General features: G+C 26.6%; 1 protein-coding gene across 6 annotated transcripts in view; it reads right to left on the bottom strand.

The window, feature by feature from the left end:
* Positions 1–20,222, bottom strand: part of LOC114127183 (potassium voltage-gated channel subfamily KQT member 1) — a 249,323-nt gene that overhangs the window by 136,797 nt on the left and 92,304 nt on the right. For all 6 annotated transcript variants that reach the window (XM_027991354.2, XM_027991355.2, XM_050201410.1 and 3 more), the window contains one exon: positions 16,243–16,411. In XM_027991354.2, coding sequence (XP_027847155.1) covers positions 16,243–16,411 — 169 coding nt within the window. The remainder of the gene's footprint in view (positions 1–16,242; positions 16,412–20,222) is intronic.

Genomic DNA, 20,222 nt, shown 5'->3' with positions numbered 1-20,222 from the left:
ATTTATAAAATATAATCTGTTTAAATATGGTAGATATTTTATATGAGATTATAATCTTTTAAAACCATACTAAAATGCACAACCTAGTCTGAGTCTGAGTGTGAAATACACATGCACGCACAACCATAAAAATTAAGAGTTGTCCTGTACTGCAATCAGAGAACCGCCTCAACATACTCAGCTTCACTTATGTGTATTTAATTTTTACTTATGTATACCTACATTCACTCTACATACACCCCTGTCATATTGAATAACGTGCAGCTCAATCGATAAGTATCCAAAACTGCAATTAAAATTTCTTTACGTATAATGTATGTTGTATTTACTCAGTTTTTGAAAAGATGATCTCAAGAACCATCCAAACTTGTGATTTGTGACAAACATCCATAAAGAATGACCTATTCAATTATAAATACAAGGTTTTAATGTATTATAGTGTTACCTATAAAACCAAAATTGAACGCTAAGGAAGTTCCACCGAAAGATAAAATTAAGAAACACAATAATAAAATAATATGTACTATATTTTGATACCTTCAATGCTGCACCATTATCAAACTCTCACACTCACATACCTAAATCTCATTATACTATCATGCATCGATCACATTTGATTTGTGATATTTAGTGTCTAAATAAGTACATTATACTATGACGATTTATGCTGACGCACCAAACAGGTTGCTATACCATCATAAGACGCTAACGTCTAAAAACAAAATAATCGATCACTGTCGTCAAAAGCTCATTGACTATGGATATTACCATACATGTCAAACATCATTGCCGAATGCAAAGACTGTAGCATTAAAGAATATATCTTGTTGCGTCTGTATAGCACTCATCGTTTAAAAAAAAAAAAATGAGTAGTCGAAATTGTCACGACGAAAAAACAGTTACTAGTGTGTGGGTATGGACAATAATAATTAACAAACAAATGTTTGACGATTGCCGGAGAGATTGAGAGATTCGATAATATTTCGTTCGGACATTTCTATTGCACAACACATCAAATTGGCATCAATTTTTTACGTCATTAGCCATTAAAAAAATTCTCAGCAACATGTAAAATATACTTGGTAGGTAGCTAATTTTTAAATTATTTTCTCACTAGTGACTAGTGACTACTGTGGTTTCCTATGCCTTTATTTAGCGTTTAAACTATTGATAATTTTAACATAAAAATTAAAAGTTTAGAATTTTTCACCACAAACTTTACTGACCAGCTAAAAAATAAAAATTAAGTAGTGCTATTATTAATTTATAACGTTATTATGTCATTGGTATATATACGTCACGGAAATTGTATATATGTTTTTGATGAAGCAGCACGAAAGTCTTTGGAGTTTAGGTCAAACGGATAGTGACAGTATGTATATGTATATGTGTTATAGTAGAAATACTATACATAATAAGTTATGTATGGAACTATGATTTATATGTAAATACATGGTTTGTAACAAGCAGATAAAATTTACCAACATGAGTGTTAGATACGTATTATTAATACGTAACTGTTCTAAATAAAATTAGCAAAGTTTAATATACATAGTTTGACATATTTTGTATTAAAAGCATTTTTTTTTACACAATCCAATAATTTTGTGCGTGAAATTATTGTGAAAATACCTATTACTTATTTTACGAGTACATAAAAACATCAAACTAAGTAATGGATTTCTATACAAAAATATCAATTTAATAACATAAATAATTTTATTACTAAATATATTTTTCACAGTCATTTTAACCCGATTAAAAACTTTTAAGTTTAATATTTATGTATGTTATATAATTTATACAAAAACAATAATACCTACTAACTTTTAATACATTTTTCATTTTTTTTTTCATTTTTCAAATGTATAAACTACTTAGAAATATTTAAGAAATCAGCATATTTTATTCTTTTTATTACAAATCAGACATTTTTTATGGAGCATATATTCGCACATTTTGAGCTTAAGAAAAAATATTATTATATACATACAGTGGTGAAAAGAAAAGAATTATCTAGAATTTGATGTTGGGTTAGGTTGGTGACACACTAGGGTGTGATGGGAAATGTATTATATACATTGAACGACAATATAGTGAACACGCGAATTTTTCTTTAGTCACTTATACGTTTACCTACCCCACGTGCACACTTGTTCCGATCAAAACTCGCAACGATACCCACGCGCATCGAAATATTATTTTTGTATACCTAAACACGATAAAAATCGTTCAACCACGTATTGAACGTACAAATGGAATTTAGTTTCCATGATTTTTTTATTATACGATATGAATATAAATATATATATCTATAATATATTATGTAGCACAAATTCATATACAATACACAAATATATATATATATATATATATATATATATATATATAAATTTATCACGTATAACACGTAAAAGGTTAGATTGAATGTACATAAAATATGATTTTAGAAATATCAAGACAACAAAGCTCATGAAACGATACTGTTTTTTTCATAAAAACTTCAATTAAATGAATCTCGCAAATACAAAAGACGCTGTTTAGTGACATAAAACGCTGTTATGAACAGTGTCTACAAAAAAAAACAAAATAATCTCATTATATTGTAACTTAATTCGTGTAGTCTAATGACGGTTGACCATGCCACACTCGTTGTTTTTATTATTTATATGCGTAGATATCTTGAACTTATTATGTAGGTACGTAAAAAGTATACTAATACACAACCAATATAATTCTTATTTGTCTTAAAAAATAATACTTAACTAACATAATCTAACAAAGCTTTATGCAAAAAATTGTATTTTTATTAATTATTTATTTATTTACATTTTTTTTTTATTTTTTTAAATTTAAAAGTTGTATTCCTAATTTCTATTACAAAATATTATGTCGATTTTATGTTATTACTACAAGTTTAAATTAAAATATTTATGTACGTATTCGAAAAAAATTCTCATTTATTTTCAGCTCGTTTACTATACTCGTATTTTTAAAAAATTTTACTACTCACTAATAAAAGATAATAGCATAAAAGAAATTGTTTTATAGGTTTTTACTGATACAAAGTATTCGCATAAATGTAAAGAAAATACAATAAAACTTTAAACGATCATTTTTCCAAAGCCAAGTTACTAACGATATTTCAATGTGTTTTTTTTCAGATATTAAAATAATAATGGATTATGAAACACTTAAGTTAAAACAGAAAAATGTAGAACATACTTAAATGTATAAAATAAATTTTTATAATAATATAACAAGTAATAAAATAAAAATATGAACGATGAGTGTATTATTCTAAATTCCAATACATTACAAAATGTTTCGAATTTCATAATATTTGCAGTAGAAATTTAGAAAAACAATTTAATAATTCGATGTTCAATGTTCATATTATCAAGTATTTGGAATTTACTGAATTCCACACCGGTTTTAGGGTTGAATTCTTTCGATAGAAAGGAATATTCATCAAATTTAATGGGATCATAAAATACATTAACTATTAGAAATGTTTTTAATTTATAAGTATGTATTTAAAAAAAAATAAAACTAAGAACGTATGATTTAATGTGATAATTTTAGTTTTCTGTATTAATTACACATAAAAATCATAAAATATTAACAAAATAACTGGTATATAATTATAACAATGATTTTAATTAATGTTTAATCTAATATCCTCTTGAATTCTTTAAGACTCGATCGTTTATTTAATCAAAATACACTTAAACTGTAAATTTAAAAAAATTGAATTATTAAAAATCAATTATTAAAGAATTTATTTTTTGTAATGCCTCATGACATTTTTGGTCTCTAAGGATATTTGATCAATAAATAGAAAAATTATTATCCTAAGGTCATGTAATACTGATACTATTTCATGTATAATAATAATTAAATAATTACATCATAATATGATGTTTAAAAATGCAAATTTATTTAATGTTATAGTGTATAGTTATCAAGTTTGAACGTTAAATAATATAATGAACATATATGAGAATTTTACACCGACAAATTATGATAATGTGGTTCATCTAGCTGTGTTAGTGGCAAAAATGCAAATTAAAATAATTATTAAGATATTTAGATTAGTTGCAATTCGTGCTCATTTGGAATAATTTCATATAATGTATTCTATTTTAATATGCCATGTATTAAAATTGTATATAAATGCGTTGTCTTATAACCATGATTGTACCTATTCATTAATAATTCTATTATATATTATATATAATGTATTAAGTAAGAAGTAGAATTGCTTATTTCGGTTTTATTCGAAATTTGTCTTTTGATCATTTAATTTTTCTACAACAAAAAAAAAACTTAACTTTTGTGTATCAATGTCTTTGAGTTAAAAGACCTTCTGAAATGTAAACTGAAGACAATTATATTATCTACTTTACATTTAACTGTTTTTTCTATAATACTAACTTATTAAATATATACTAACGATGATTTTCTAATGGTTTTATTAAATTTTCAAATTATTTAAACATAGTCGCAACCAACCAGAACTCATATGACACAATGTACTTCAGTGTACACCTTCTATAATAATCAGACGCAATGAGATGGGTCTTAAAAAAAAAAAAACTTCCCAAAAATAATACGGATTTGTTATATATTGTCTCATTTTAATAATAACGACCACCATATGTCAAAACAATAAAAACTATATGAAAAGTATACACTTCTACGGAATTTTGACAAAATACGACGACCGATGATTGTCTACAGCTGCAGCTTGAGGGCGAGTTTGTTGTTTATTCTTTGATATTTTCGTTTGGACGTGGGTTACATGATATGGATCATTCGGGAATCATAAAGAAAACTCGCGTCAAACAAAAGATAAATAAAACACGTGACGAAAACCGTTTTTTGAGTAAATCCATATATACTCGAGCGCGCGTACAAAGTGTTTGGACGTGATAAAACACTACTACAGACGGTCGGCAATAGGTTTTTATGAACGAGCCATCAACGTCGAAATGAAAATAGGACGGTAGGACATCGACAGCAACGGTGAAGGGGACGTGTACCAAAGCCGCCGTCGCCGCTACCCGCATTAAGACGAAATGGGACATTTCCCTAAAACCGGTGTTACGTGGTGGAAACGTTTCGAGAGGAAGACTATGAGTAACGAGAGTTAAGGGTGGGGTCGGCGGCGGCGCGGTTAGGGTAAAAAAGAGAAGGCTCGGGGCCATAGATATAATATAAATGGCACGCGGACGACGACAACGAAACGGTGTTGGAACAAAGATTGCACCGTGGTGCCGTAAGCGACGGCGGCAGCAAAAGCCCGTTGGGAATCTGTCGGAAACTATAAAGAATCCGTTGTCACAACTCACAGCCTTTTTTTATACATGTATTATTTTTTCTACATTTTTTTATATAGTTTATTTTTCTTATATTCTTCTTCTTCTTATTTTTTTTTTTTTTTTTTTTGTTACTTAACGGCTATGACCCGAATTATTCACATCGACAGTCATAGACATTATATATATTATATAATATGAAATTGACAAAAGAAAACTAAAATGAAAATATTAACTGTAATCGACAATCTTCATACTCGCTCTAGTCGTGTGGTAGTGATACATGATATGCTGTAATACAAATGGGACATAACGTATTAAATCGGAGAGTAACAGTATTTACCGATAATTAACGATATTTGCCTACAATGGTGAAAATTACAGAGACATTTCTAATTAATTCCCTAAAAGAATTAAAATTATCTAATAATTAACTTATTTTTTAAATCATTTCTAAAAAAAAAAAAAATCAATACCTATAATAATATAAGCCTGTTAAACTTCAGACGGCATTCTAAAAGTTAATATTCATTGTCCTCTTACGGTTTCAAAGTATTTTTGGTAAAGAAAAAGAATGAAATTAATTCTTCAAGTGTAAATCCGATTTCATTTCTTCGTTAGCACTTCATTTTTTCAAAAATAAAATATCTACCCAGCTAGTTCAGGAAAAACGGTACGTTTATGTGTAAATTATTACTACTAAAATAACACCTAGAAAAGCGAACGCCATTAAAAATGTAAGCATATGAACGAAAAACAGTACTCAATTATTGAATTATGTATCAATTATTAACTTTAGTGCAGTAGTATAATATAATATGTGTTATCAAATATGTATTAGCTTAAAGTTGTTTCCAGAAATCATAATTATAAGTTGATTATATATATAAAATATATAAATTATATTACCTATTATAATAAAATTGCGAATCGCAAATAATTTTATGCTCACTTATAGTAATATTAACTGAATATTAATTTCACGTGAGACTTTATAATAACTAAATAATGATTTCGAGAACTTAACGAATTTCTTTGGTTTGGTTGATGCCTAATTAGAATTTCACGACGATTATCGAACCTTTTAATTAACAAAAACCAGTCGAATAACATAATGAAATTAATGAATTTGCACGTAATGAATAACCAAATATGTGATGTTTAATTTCCATGGCATACAAAATTTCACGCATAATTACTTTGCAGTTAGTCACAAAAAAAAAAAATAAAATAAACAGAAAAAAAGAAACTAGCAAATTAAAAACAAATATTTATAAAAATAAAAGGGGAGATGAAGTACTTCAGAAGTAGGTAAAAAACCAACAACACGAACGGAATATTCGAGTTTCGTGTTCCATTTGCTTAATTACTTGGATGTAATTTTATTAATGATTTTTTTTCAAACTAGCTCCGATCCTCCACGTCATATAGATATCTTCATTATTAGTTGGGTTTATTTTTTTCAACTGTTTTGAACTGAATACGTTAATATATATGCAGTTGATCAAGCATATGTTTCCCACGCGTACATTTCCCCGTCACCAACACAACTCTACTTGGCACCACCTCCATCATTATCTACCATCACCTCCATAACTAACACCTCCATATCGATATAATAATATAAAATTGTATGGTCACGCTGTTCGTTAAACAATTGCAATAACAAAAAGTTTTTAGTATTTGTTTCAATGAAAAGCAAAACAACAATAAAATCCGGTGAAATTCTACGCAAAGTATGCGAATTAATGACACCGTCCCGTCCGTGTGATATTATAAAACCATTTTGCCGAGAGTCGTATTTAGTATTGAGTTGGGCTTTGAAGGGAAAAGTTTTAAGTGAGCAAAACGAACTGTTTTGACTAATCCGATAATTGCGCGTGACCCCGAAAAAGCGGGAACAGGATACAAAATCTGATGCAATGTTATATTTCATAACAGAAATAATATTTTTGTTAGACAAATTATCATGTTTATACCTACATATATAATATTATATATATTATTTACAATGTGCCAATCTTTTACATCAATATAGTGAAAAAAAACAAATTATATTATATGTCATATGTGTGTGTGTCGTACAAATTAACTAACTATCGGATCGAGAATATATTTTGACATTTCAGTGAATTAAATTATTTTGGCCATTAAGTGGAAAATCATGCACCGTTGGTGTACACGTCATAATGAGAAGCGAAATGTAAAAAAAAAAAAATACTGAGCAATATTATACTGTTATGAAATTAATTAATGTATTATTAAGTGATAAAATGAATACAGCAATCTTTCACTCGTATTTACAAAATGATCCAATAATTAATAACTTTCAATAAGATACAATGTAAAAAAATAAAACACAAAAAAATGAAAAAAGAGAAAACATTCTATTTTAAAATAGAAAATAAAATTTATTTTATAATCAATAAGTGTTTGATTTTTGATAAATTTCAAGAGTTGATTGACCAAATTGGAAATTATGTTTTAAATTTTATAAATTTAATATAGGTAAAGAGTTTTATCATAACTTGTAACCAAGTTAAAATCATATTTTTTATTTAATTCAACAATGCATTGTAAATAACTTTTAGCTCTTAATTTTAATCCTATAAATTGCTTCTAGAGTATTTTAAATACATCAATTTTACTGTCGGTAGTTGGTTCATTATAGGTATTATATGTTTTTTTTTTCTTTTGAAAAAAGCCTTTAGTCTCAAATCTGATTTTTGAACTTATATCACAGTATACTCCAATAAATATACTGTTCTGAATCGACTTAATCAAAGAAAAAACTTTGTTGATGCAAATATTTTTATTTTTTATGCTAGAAATAAATCAAAATATCGTTATATAAATGACTTATTTTAGTTTCGAAAACTAAGTGTGTAAACTCTATTTTAAATTTGATTTATAACAATTTTTTAAATCACCTGAGTGTGTGTTACATTAAATAATTTGGATTTATTTGTTATAATTAAATTTCAAAACTAGTCATTTAAGTGTTGTGCTAATAAGTCTATTTATTTTTAAAAATATTAAAAATGTTAAATTTAAGGTACGTTAAAAGTTAATTGTATTTGTATGGATAACTAATAAAAAACTTTTTAAACTTTTTTAAGAAAATAATATTCATAAGAGTAGAATTAGTTAAATACATTGTAATGTATGCAAAAAAAAAATATGTAACAAACGAATTTTTTTTCATTAATTTGGGCATCTTTTGTCTTTTTTTTTTTTTTTGGTATTTACGTACCTTATATAATATTATGAAGTGAATTAATATTCATAAGGTTAGTCGCCTAGAAATTATATGTAAAACTAATTAACTCCTAATATAATATAACCGTAATCCCTGTACCAATACAGTTTATAATTTATATAGTTATTTCACTACTATTTTAGGAAGCTTGCGTGTTTTAGTTGAATGAGGGTGTTAAATAACTACATTGGTATTAAAATTAATTAATTAAGGGGATTCCACATTACCGTTTTTCGAGCAAAATATACCAGGTATATACGGTTGAACGTGAAGACATGAGTTTAACATCAATAATAATTTTAAAAATATATTTAAATTTATTATAAAGTCTATTTTAAATCCATTTTCAACGATCAAAGTAAGAGTTACGCACTTGCATGCACCAGACACAAAACGCCTAAAATCAAAAATATTGCATGACAAAATGCTGTAAATCAAACTTAAGCGAGGATCATCATACTAACTTGAGTTTAAATACCAATAATAATTTTGAATACACATTTTATTTTAAGTTAAATTTGAATCCTTAAAGCCACATTAACCATTTATGATTCTTGAAAAGAAAAAGAATTCATACTTGAAATTTAGAGGGTGAGAAGAAAGTAACCATTTTGCTCAACAAAAGATTTTGAGTAAATAATATCATTGAAAAGTAAGTCACTGTAATAGTGTAATGAATTTGTTAAATTTTAATTCTATAATAAACCATTACATACGAAGATGTATTCTTATCAGAGAAGGACCGTCTATATTACTAAATATATGCTATGGTATATTTATAGTGCTTTAAAAGTAACTTATTTTGCTATACAATTTTGGGCATACTGACCAATCCAAACAATTTTTATCGATATTTATAAAAAAAAAAAAAATTTTTAAAATTTTAAATACATATAAATAGCCCAAAAGAATTAACACATTTAAAAAGTTTTAACACATTATGTAGAAAATAATTATAAACATTTGTAAAAATTACAAGTATATATAGAGTTTTGGTTTTTACTTATGATAAAATATCAAAAATAGATTAAGGATAAATAGTTATTTTACAGATGAGTATCCAATGTCATATAAATTGTAACTTCAAGGTTTATACAAAATTAATATGACTTTCCATTAAACTATTTTTGGTTATTATTAATATCATAGGTAGAATTATGAGCAATCTTATAAACAATTATCAAATCTTAGATATTAAATAAAAATGTTTTTATTTTCTAACCATGAATTAATATACAAATTTCTATAATTTGATGAATTTCGACAAATATATACTAATTCAAAAAAAATTTCAAAATATATTCTCAATATTTTTCAATTAATAAACACATATCTTATAAAGAACTTTATATTATATTGTTACGTTATAGACATTTTCAGAAAAAATACTAGAACATTAAAAATTACTATAAATCTAGAAAAATTTCTATAAATTACTCAAAAATATTCAAACTAATTTGAAAATGTTATCATGAGTAGAAAATAATAATATACAAATTTTATAAAAATTGTATGTAACCATAATTTTTTTGAAAAATACTGGACATTTTTTACTTTCGATCCTCCCTTTTATTACAAAAATTGTATCAGTTATTTATCACTTAGCTCAAAAAACTAAAATAACTTTGTTTTAGATGTTTCAATGAAATAAAACCTACTTTAATTTTTTTGTTTTTAATTCTGACTGAAAGTGTTAAAAAAAGACTTCATGGTATGTTCAAATATGTTTTTAAAATTATTATCGAAGTAAAATTTAAGTCAGTATGTTAGAATGTGAAAAGGACTAGTAATTAAAAAATTAAAAAATGAACCAAAAGTAATAAAAGTATATTTGATAAATTAGGTAAAGATATTTGAATATTGATGAAAATAAAATGTATACTTGACATTTGGAGAAATGAACAAGACTTCACGTCTTTGATAACATTCTATCTAGGGTGGCTATCAATATTTAAAATGTATGTCACATCGCATGTTGGTACATTATTTGCGTGTCACAAATATAAATCAATAATAGGTATTAACGTATTGACAATACGTACACCATCAGATATGTTTAAAATATTGTATATATTTTTATTGTAAACGTTAATTAAATAATTATAATATAATCTGATGATAAACACAAAAAACAGTAATTTTATGGTGTAAATGAATAAAATAAAAGTTGTGGGTTTTTCAAAATTATAAGTAATGGTTATTATTACCAACATTTGAACTTCAAGCGCGAATTGGAAAAATAGTGACTATGTATTTTTAATATATTTGTTTTTTTGTAAAATAAATTTATGCAGAACCTTGTTCTAAATTGTCATAACTTTGACTTAAAATATTACCAACACTGATCTAAAATAAAATTAAGGACGATCATTAAACGGTTTGAAATAATTTGAAAATTATATTATGCTTGATTCTTTTTTTAAATAAATATAAGTACACTTTTGAAAAATTCCAAATAAGTACCTACAAATATTCAGTTTCTTAAAAAATATAATATTTAACCTAAGATCTACTCTTTCAGAAACTGATACATATAAATATTGCAGTTACCCGTCGTTTTCAATCCAGATTATTTTGAAAATTACTAACTGGAACCAATGTGCTATCGTGCAAAATTCTTAATAATATTAAAAATTGAATTTTTTTTTTCTTTGCTCATAAAACCCAAAAACTACACACTCATTCATTTAAATGCTCAGAATCTAAAATATATTATATATATTAATAAGTTGATGTTTAGGATTTAGATGTTATATTTATATACTGTGATAGGTAGATATATTATTAAAACATAGGTAAAGCTTAAATATTTAAATATTAATATTCTTGTAATAATAAAAATTAAATTAAAATATGTTGAACTTTAAATTATTTATGTCAGTATTTATTTTTGATATTTTGGTTATTTTTAATAGTTTTAACTATTGATAATAAAAATAAAAAATAAGCTTAAATATTAAAAACGCGATTGATCGTTATAAAGTATGATTATTATTATTTACATACAAATAAACCTAATGAGTATAATGACATCTTATTAATACGTTCAAAGTTAAAAACGATCAGATGACTAATTTAAAGGAAAGACGATGCTGCAATGTATACGATGCATGATAATTGACTTATTCATCTGCAATGAACGTGTATATATTAATAATTTTATTCATCATAACTCTTGATTCACAAGCACACCGTAATCGATAAACAAAAAGTGGTTTTACATAATTATTATAAATAAAGCCTAAATATAAAATTTAAAACGTAACCAGGATGTAAGTATAGTTTAAAATATATATACAAATGTATGGCCTAAAGATACAATAAATGGTATATTGCAGAAACCAGGTACTCCTACCGCTAGTAGTGCAAAAGTGTGAAACGAGGACTGTGTATAATAATTTTATTTATTTCACTATCAAACAGTCGGTAGGCCTTTCGTGTGTATTTTTACGTATATCCTGTAAACATCAGGGTGTACACAAGAGCATTATTTAGGAAGGTATAACAAAAATGTTTCCGTTTATTGTTGTTGTTATTATTAATATTTTGCCAAACAACAGAGAGGGAGAAACTTCATCGTCAAATCGAGATGGGCAGAAAAAATATTCGTTAGTCAGACCGTTTTCCGACAATCCGACAACCGGCCCCTTTCCATGCCCGTCCCTTGTTTCGGTTGTACATAAAAAAATATTAAAAAAAAAATACTCGCGAGTATATATGAACACGCAATATCTCGGTCTCATTTGCGTGCGACACGCCATAAAAATACGAACAATAATAATAGTAATAAAACGAGTTGTAATCGTCTGTACCTACGGTTTTTCCGGGTCTCGTAGCAGTGTTGCCCCAAATAATGTGGCCAAGCCTTCCGGGTTTTTTTTTTTTTGAAGGATATAATATATCTATGCGTACATAACATAAGAACGAGAAAATTACAGGGGATTTCCCCGGAGTATTGTTTTTCGGGAGCTTCAAGTATGTCACCCCCCCACAATATCATTTTATATTTAACTTTTTCGTCGCTCGCTCCGCAAAAAAACCCATCATCTCAATTTTCAACCACTTGCTCCACCATATCATCCGAAAAAACTCTACTCTCACAGGTTGGCTACAAATCAACAGTAGAACGAATGTTACGTTTTATTATTCTCTAGTAACGCGTAGGTAGTGCATAAAATTAAGATCGAGTTTTTCCTCGAGAGACCCAAAGTTCGACCCTTCTACAAGCACGTCTACAGAAATCTAATTGAAATATTCAACTAGAAGGAACGTGACTACTCATACATATAAATATATTATAATAATACGTATCTAAGATATTGAAAAAAAACACTATAGCCAAGAAAAGTATTAATATCAAACAATATATTAAGACTGTATTTGTTGTTGAATATTTTTAAAACAAATCAAACTATTTCGAATAAATGTAGGTCTGAAACTTACGACAAATATTTTCCTGCAAAAACTTTAGGTCAGAGATATTAAAAACACCTTTGCGGGAGGGCAAATAAACTAAAAAGTTTTAAAAGGCGGAATAGGTAAATGGTTTCTAGTGATGACGTGTGTAAATTTATGACATTTACATTTTTAATACGGACAGTATCCTGTAAAAACTGTAAACTGGGATAATGCTAAAAGGGGATAATATATTAGTATGATAATTAAATGCACAATTGGCAATGGGCTCTATCTTTCTGTACATAATTGCAACTATAACAATCATCCCGTAAGTTTCCATGCGCGATTCTTTTTACCGGTCACGAATCGAAATTCCGAGTTCGTTTTCCAAGATAGCCGGACTTCCGAGCAAACTTTAAACAGAGTAGCTATAATAATACATAGTTTTCAAGAGGAATTTCAAGGAATTTGGACCACAGACAGAGCTCAGCTGTAGCGGTGCTAGCGATGCTCTAATGAAACCGCAGCTGGTCGGCATGACGTAATGACTGCCACCGAGAATAAATGTAGATTGACGGATGGCATTCGGACTCGGGACATTCATTAGTGTCTGTTACGATTTATAATCTAGTAAAAAATAGCTGTTTCTGCTGTTGTAAATACGCAATTTCAATTTGGGTGATTGAGCTTATAAATATGAAAATATTCTGAAATAATATTATTTAAAATGCCTTAAAAACATAGGTGACATTGATTTAATTTAATAAAAAAACCAATTAATTGTAATAATGAATAAATAAATAAGTTCTTGTTTAAAATTAACAATCCACCAACTTTTTAATAACGTTATTATTTTAATTTAAAACCCATCAAACTTTGAATACTTTTTATAAAATGAAAAGTTACTGCACGGTAACGGAACTCTATAAATAACTTAATAAATTTGAAATCTAATAATAAAAAATAATAATAATTTTATGTTATTGAAGATAAACGGAATTATAAATATTATAGTTCATCAGCTTTGCTTAACGTATGTATTACTCACAAGTAGTAATTCATTTTAAATGAGCAATGATAGTAATGTTTTAAACAAACTGACGTTTGATATGGGTTCTCTAAGTTTCAATTTAGATGTTTGACGACGAATGTTCTGCAGATACATATAGCTAACGAGTTTATTGTCAATTGTAATATCAATAACAAACATTAACCAAGTACCGTTATAAGCTAAACATTTTTAATCAAATTTTCAACAAATTATTATCAGTATAGCCTTTTTAAATTCAATAAACTTAGATTTTGGTTACAAAAAAAAAAAAATCGAAAAATCGATTTGGTCGAAAACTAGTTTTACGTAAAAATTCCCGTTTTTCCGTCATTTTTTTTTTGTTTTTCTCGATTTTTTTGAAAACTTTGGGAAAATGTTTAATTTTGACCTCTATAATGCACCAAGGATATTTACTTTGCTTTGCCATAGGAAACCACCCCCAACGTTTGAAATTGAAGCATTATTTCAACCAGTTATGCTGTACACAGACACAAAAAATAAAAATCACAAGTATTATTTAACGAATATTCATCATTATTTGTATTTGCTAATGTTTCGAATATATTGATTGCGGAAAAACTATTATTTAAACAATATTTTATACATCAATCATCATAATATAGAATTTATATCGTTTAACAGCAAACGCCAAAATAAATTATTCAATTATCAGTATGCTTTACATTCGAGCAAGTTTAAAATTTGATTGAGATAAATGATTTTTATGATAATAAAAAAAAACTTTTAACTTATTTACTTAAAATTGATTGTATAAAAAAAATAAATCATTATTTTAATGTTACTCTGTATATTATAGTAAAATTAAGTTTTTTTGCAAATTTTGATTACATGTTATAAATGTATAATGTATTCAATATTACACATGGTAAAAATTGATATTACATATTATTACTTATTTCTCTGATAAGTCACATTAATTTCTAGTTATTAAGATAACTTAATAAATGGTTAACAACGACCTATAAAAAATTATTCAAAACAATGTACCTACTAACATTTACAAGTGTTATACAATTAAAATATCCGAATATAGTGCAATAATCTATTAATTTATTAATATTATACAGGATAATACTTTTGTTATAATTTCATACATTACGAAATCTTCACGCATGTGCAATATAAAAACATATATAACACGAACGTTATACCTATATATAAAAAAATAAAGTTATTTTTATGTAAATATAAATTTTGAAAATTAAAACTTAAGTATTTCCGTCCAAAACATTGCAAAGCATTGTGATGGTGAACACTGTGTAAAATAATTCACTAGTTTATTATTTCGATAAAACAATATTTAATGATGATTAATTGTACATATTTTTAGTACAAATTTTTGACCTTATAATATAAAATACTGACCACGTGGTACATGATAGTACAATATTATTTATTAACGACTTTAAAAATAAGGTAACCCTAATTAACAGTAGAAATTTGTTAAAAAAGATAACTAAGCCTTATGTAATAAATTATATTATTATTATATTATATTAAACCCTTATAAAAAAAACCACTTACAACGAATTGCCCAAGTATAAGGTTTTATTAATATTTATAAGTTTTATTTTATTTTGGTACATTTTTAGAATCAGGGTTTTTATACTTTATACCATTTCGATCCAGAAATAAAACCATTTAAACTATCGTTTCTATTATAAATGATCATGGAAGAATGCTAGTTTGTTTGCTAAAATGTATTTTTAAGAAATAATTCTTTAAAAATTAGTCTAAATCATTATGTGTGACCATAAAACTAATTTCTCAATAAATGGTCGATGGTCACTTAGTCACTTAACCATGAGTGTTATGTACCTATAATTTTATTTATTTTTATATTTTATTTAATTGTATACTTGTATTTCGTTCACAAAAATTTGAACTATTTTTTAAACACATACTGAAATGAAATTGTTTCAGATATTTAATATTAAAAATAGTAAAAATACATTTCAAACGTGACCCTATAGTAAAATTTATGAATACGTACTTAACCACATGTGTATAGTGTAAACCCAGTACGCTTAACCATCGATATACGTGAGACCTACAACATGGCGTATTTTGTGAATAGTTGCGCAGTTTCTGTTTCAGTTTTGTCCTTGATGTATATAATATAATTTATTTTACCTACGACGCACTACATCTAATACGCATATAAATTATACATATATAAATGATTTACTCACACGGTGAAGTGGTACACGAAACATTTCCACCCGGATGGCCTTTCTAAAAAATTGTAAACCTTTCCCTGAAACGTCGCTCCGGCCCGGCGGTGTTCCTTGCATAAGTAGCGGTTTTCCCACGACGATCCCGCCCTCTCGGCAGCGACCAGCGTTCTCGGGTCCGCGACACCTAATCAAAACATATGGAAACGTTAAATGTTTAGAACCGACGTTTCGCGTTGCACGTATTTTAGGTCGATTTTACAGCACTAAAATAAAGACATCACAATAATAACATTATTGCTATACCTACAGCTAACATAATATTATCATATATTAGGTATGTACTATGTATATACAAAGTATTTCTATCGCATCTACAGCAGCGTAATATTTATAGTCTACTGGCCATTAAATTATGTATATACAGCACATATAGTATACAATACTATAATGCTAAGCGGTTACTCGTGCTTGAATTATGGTCACCTACGTATATTGGAACAACAGACAGAATTAGAAAGCTTTTGCTAATATATATTATACTCATGTTATGCGCTCAAAAATCGTGTTAATAGTGCATACATATTTGAATATTCGCGAAAATCCACATATACACACTATTTTATCTTATCAGTTAATATACTCGTACATAGGTACCTAATACGTGTATAGACTATTATTATACTATTTATTTAACAAAATATATAACTTTAAATACCATTAATTAACAATTATAATTTTGTGTATAAAAGCTCAATAAACAACGTATATTCAGATATTCAGAATTTAAATACTTAAATTTTCGATATTTTAAAATACAATAAATTTAATATTATACAATAGATACATCTATATATTTTATTTTATTATGCTTTTTTTTCTGTAAAATTATTCAGATAAATCATAATTTTTATATTTTATAATTGGAATATTCTTAATGCATGTTAAAGTTACATTTTTAACGAAACCGCATAATATACACTGTAAACGTGAGAGCAACATCAATAAATATCAATGGGATAATGTATTTACGGCGATGATAATAAACGTAAGCACAATATAACTTATACAAATAATTATTCGACATAATAATAAGAAATAATAATATTATATAGTATGGTAAGCCCATACAACTATGTATATGCGTTGATAGATACTACACGTAACAGTATAATAGTATATTATGTTATAATTACGTTTATATAGCATGGTAGTAGTATATAACAATGACAGCATGACACATACGAAGTGATGATCCATTTAACGTAAGACAGTCATTAAATATTTTAAATGCTACTGTATTTTTTAAAAATACAATTTTTTTCACGTAATTTTTATGTTGTCAAAATAATAATTTTTGATATTTTTTTAATTCATCATCTCTTAAACTTTTAGTTTTTAAATTATAATTTATAACATAAATTATTAGTTTAATATTCTAAGCAAGCTATTATAATCTTAGTATTTCTATCTATAAAATTAAATTTTTCACAAATTATTCATTAGTTATAACTTATAATTATTTAAAGTTTAAATGAGTGGAGTAAGGGACCAACATTTTTTCATATACTTTTGAACATTCCATATAAGTACTATTTATAAACTATAAATAGACATCTCATAAACTACTTGTTCTAAATTTGATTTTTGTACATCAAATTATTTCAAATTAAAAAAAAAAAATGTTTTAAGTGATTTAAAATTATGTAAAAAAAAATATTTTAAAAAATATAATAGTTTTTAAAATAATGAGTACTTTCGTTAAATGTATCATAATATATTAAACTTATACCACATCATGGTTCATGACGTTTTATTGACTATTTTATAAAAGCATAATTAAGAATGAATAAAACTTTAACTGGATAAAGTGTGGTATTAAAGTTATACGCACAATATACTCGTATTATAAGAATTTGTGATTTACTTTACCACAGTCGGAAAATACAAACTGCGCTATAGAAATACAATAACAACAATCAATTTATGTAATTTCCAGTGAAATCTGAAGGGAATATCGTACGTGTATATATACTGTACAGCTACCCAGTGGACATACTCAGATATTATCTCGTGGCAACGAGAACATTAATTATTGTGGCTTACAATGTACTCGGGACTACCGACGAGACCGTTCGATTTATGCTTGCTTTGCTTGTATAATAATAATGTTTGATAACTATATCTTTTTACATTAAGTTGTAACGTAACTACATGGAACGCAATTCATTTGAAATATATTACTTCTATTGGAATACCGCTAAATCATTTTTTATTTTTAATCTATATAAGTATAGGTATGGCGTAAGTATAACGATTAAATACAGAATAAAAATTATAGAATAAGTTTAATAATAATGCGTCGTGATAAATGTACATTAAAAAATAACTACTTTATCGTAATATTTGAACATCCGATGAACAAAAAGAAAAAAGTATCTAATGTGAAGATAATATCTATTGTTTATGACCGTATATAATGTATATAATATATAAACTATGGTATTTCACTGTGTTTGCTCTCATATATATATCTCTTCCAACTTATAAAATATAGGTACTCTCCAATGACCAATACCCACCTATTAATAAAATATTTAAGCTTATATAACTATTTAAATACTAACTGGATATTAGCTATTCAACTTTCAAAATATTTATATAAATTAGTTATGAGTTTATGACGTATAACAGTTAGCTATCTCTAAAAGTAATAACAAAATATTTTTTTAAATATATATATATATTGAGCTTACACAAACCAAAAAAAAAACTTTTGTTTTCATAATTGTTGCTCTCTCATAGTTACATTATTCTAAAATTCTACTTAAAAAAATCAATTAAAAAATTTTGATGGGCACCTATATGAAAACACTTGAAAGACGCTAAATAATATACGAATTACTAAACATACTCTAGTCGGTATGTACGGTGAGCAATGTGGAAATTTACAACATAAAACAACGAATCATATATAATTTCCAGATAATATGCATAGATTTGCAGAAAACAATGTATTGTGTAAAGCTTATGGTAATATGGCCTGTGCTTATGTAAATCAAAATATTCAAAATCGCATGTTCTGTTAGATTACTGTTATCATGGCTGAGTAGATAAAAGGAAATTAATTTATTTGTTATCCATATTCAATTAATTAGAATTATAACGTTCTACTGATTATTTAAAATGTGTCCTTTTTCCATACATATTACATACATGGACGAGCGTAATACCCGTCCCAAACTATAGCGTTCTGTTCTAGACGTAATTACATTTTTTAAATTATCTTCATGACGGTATTACATTTTAACGTGCGTGTTTTTTAGTCGTAAAACAAATTAACCGACCTGCAGTGGATATTAAGTATTATATTATAATTTAGTATTAAAACCGAACGTTTTCCGCCTAAATAATATTGGTTTATATTTAAATAGAGGTCGTGTATGTATTGGCATCTCGGCAGTGTATTACGAAAACTATTTACAAACATTGATTTATCTGTTACAAGTAATTAATACTTAGAAAACCAACAATAAGACTCACTACCCGTCATAATGTACACACAAAAGATATCTAGTTTATATAATTCTAACACACCCGCCTTGGAAACTAATTTGCACGTTTTTGCTGATAACCAGGGTCGGGCTGGCCAGAGTTCGGCTCGTTATAGCAGATTTAACAGAGGCCTATATTTATATACCGGTATAATTATACCACTTACAAAGCATCAGCATACAAAATCCAGCCAAAGACAGCGTCTCGCTGTCCTCTAGGACAATAAACCCCTGGGCCCTGCTAATAACGATTTATATAACTTGGATTTAAGATGATATTTTGTACTTACACGTCTTACATATAATTTCAAATATAATTTTAGATAACAGGATTTCATTTGTTTAGATTTCTGACTCGGATCCTCAAAAAAATGCAAATAAAAATAAATCGGCTTTTATGCCGATCATCATCGACGTGAATCGCGATACGTCTGACTGAGACAC

This window comes from Aphis gossypii, chromosome 1, assembly GCF_020184175.1.
Source record: "Aphis gossypii isolate Hap1 chromosome 1, ASM2018417v2, whole genome shotgun sequence".
Lineage (NCBI taxonomy): Eukaryota > Metazoa > Arthropoda > Insecta > Hemiptera > Aphididae > Aphis > Aphis gossypii.
Note: the sequence above shows the minus strand (reverse complement) of the source record. Positions and strands in the feature narration are given on the sequence as shown.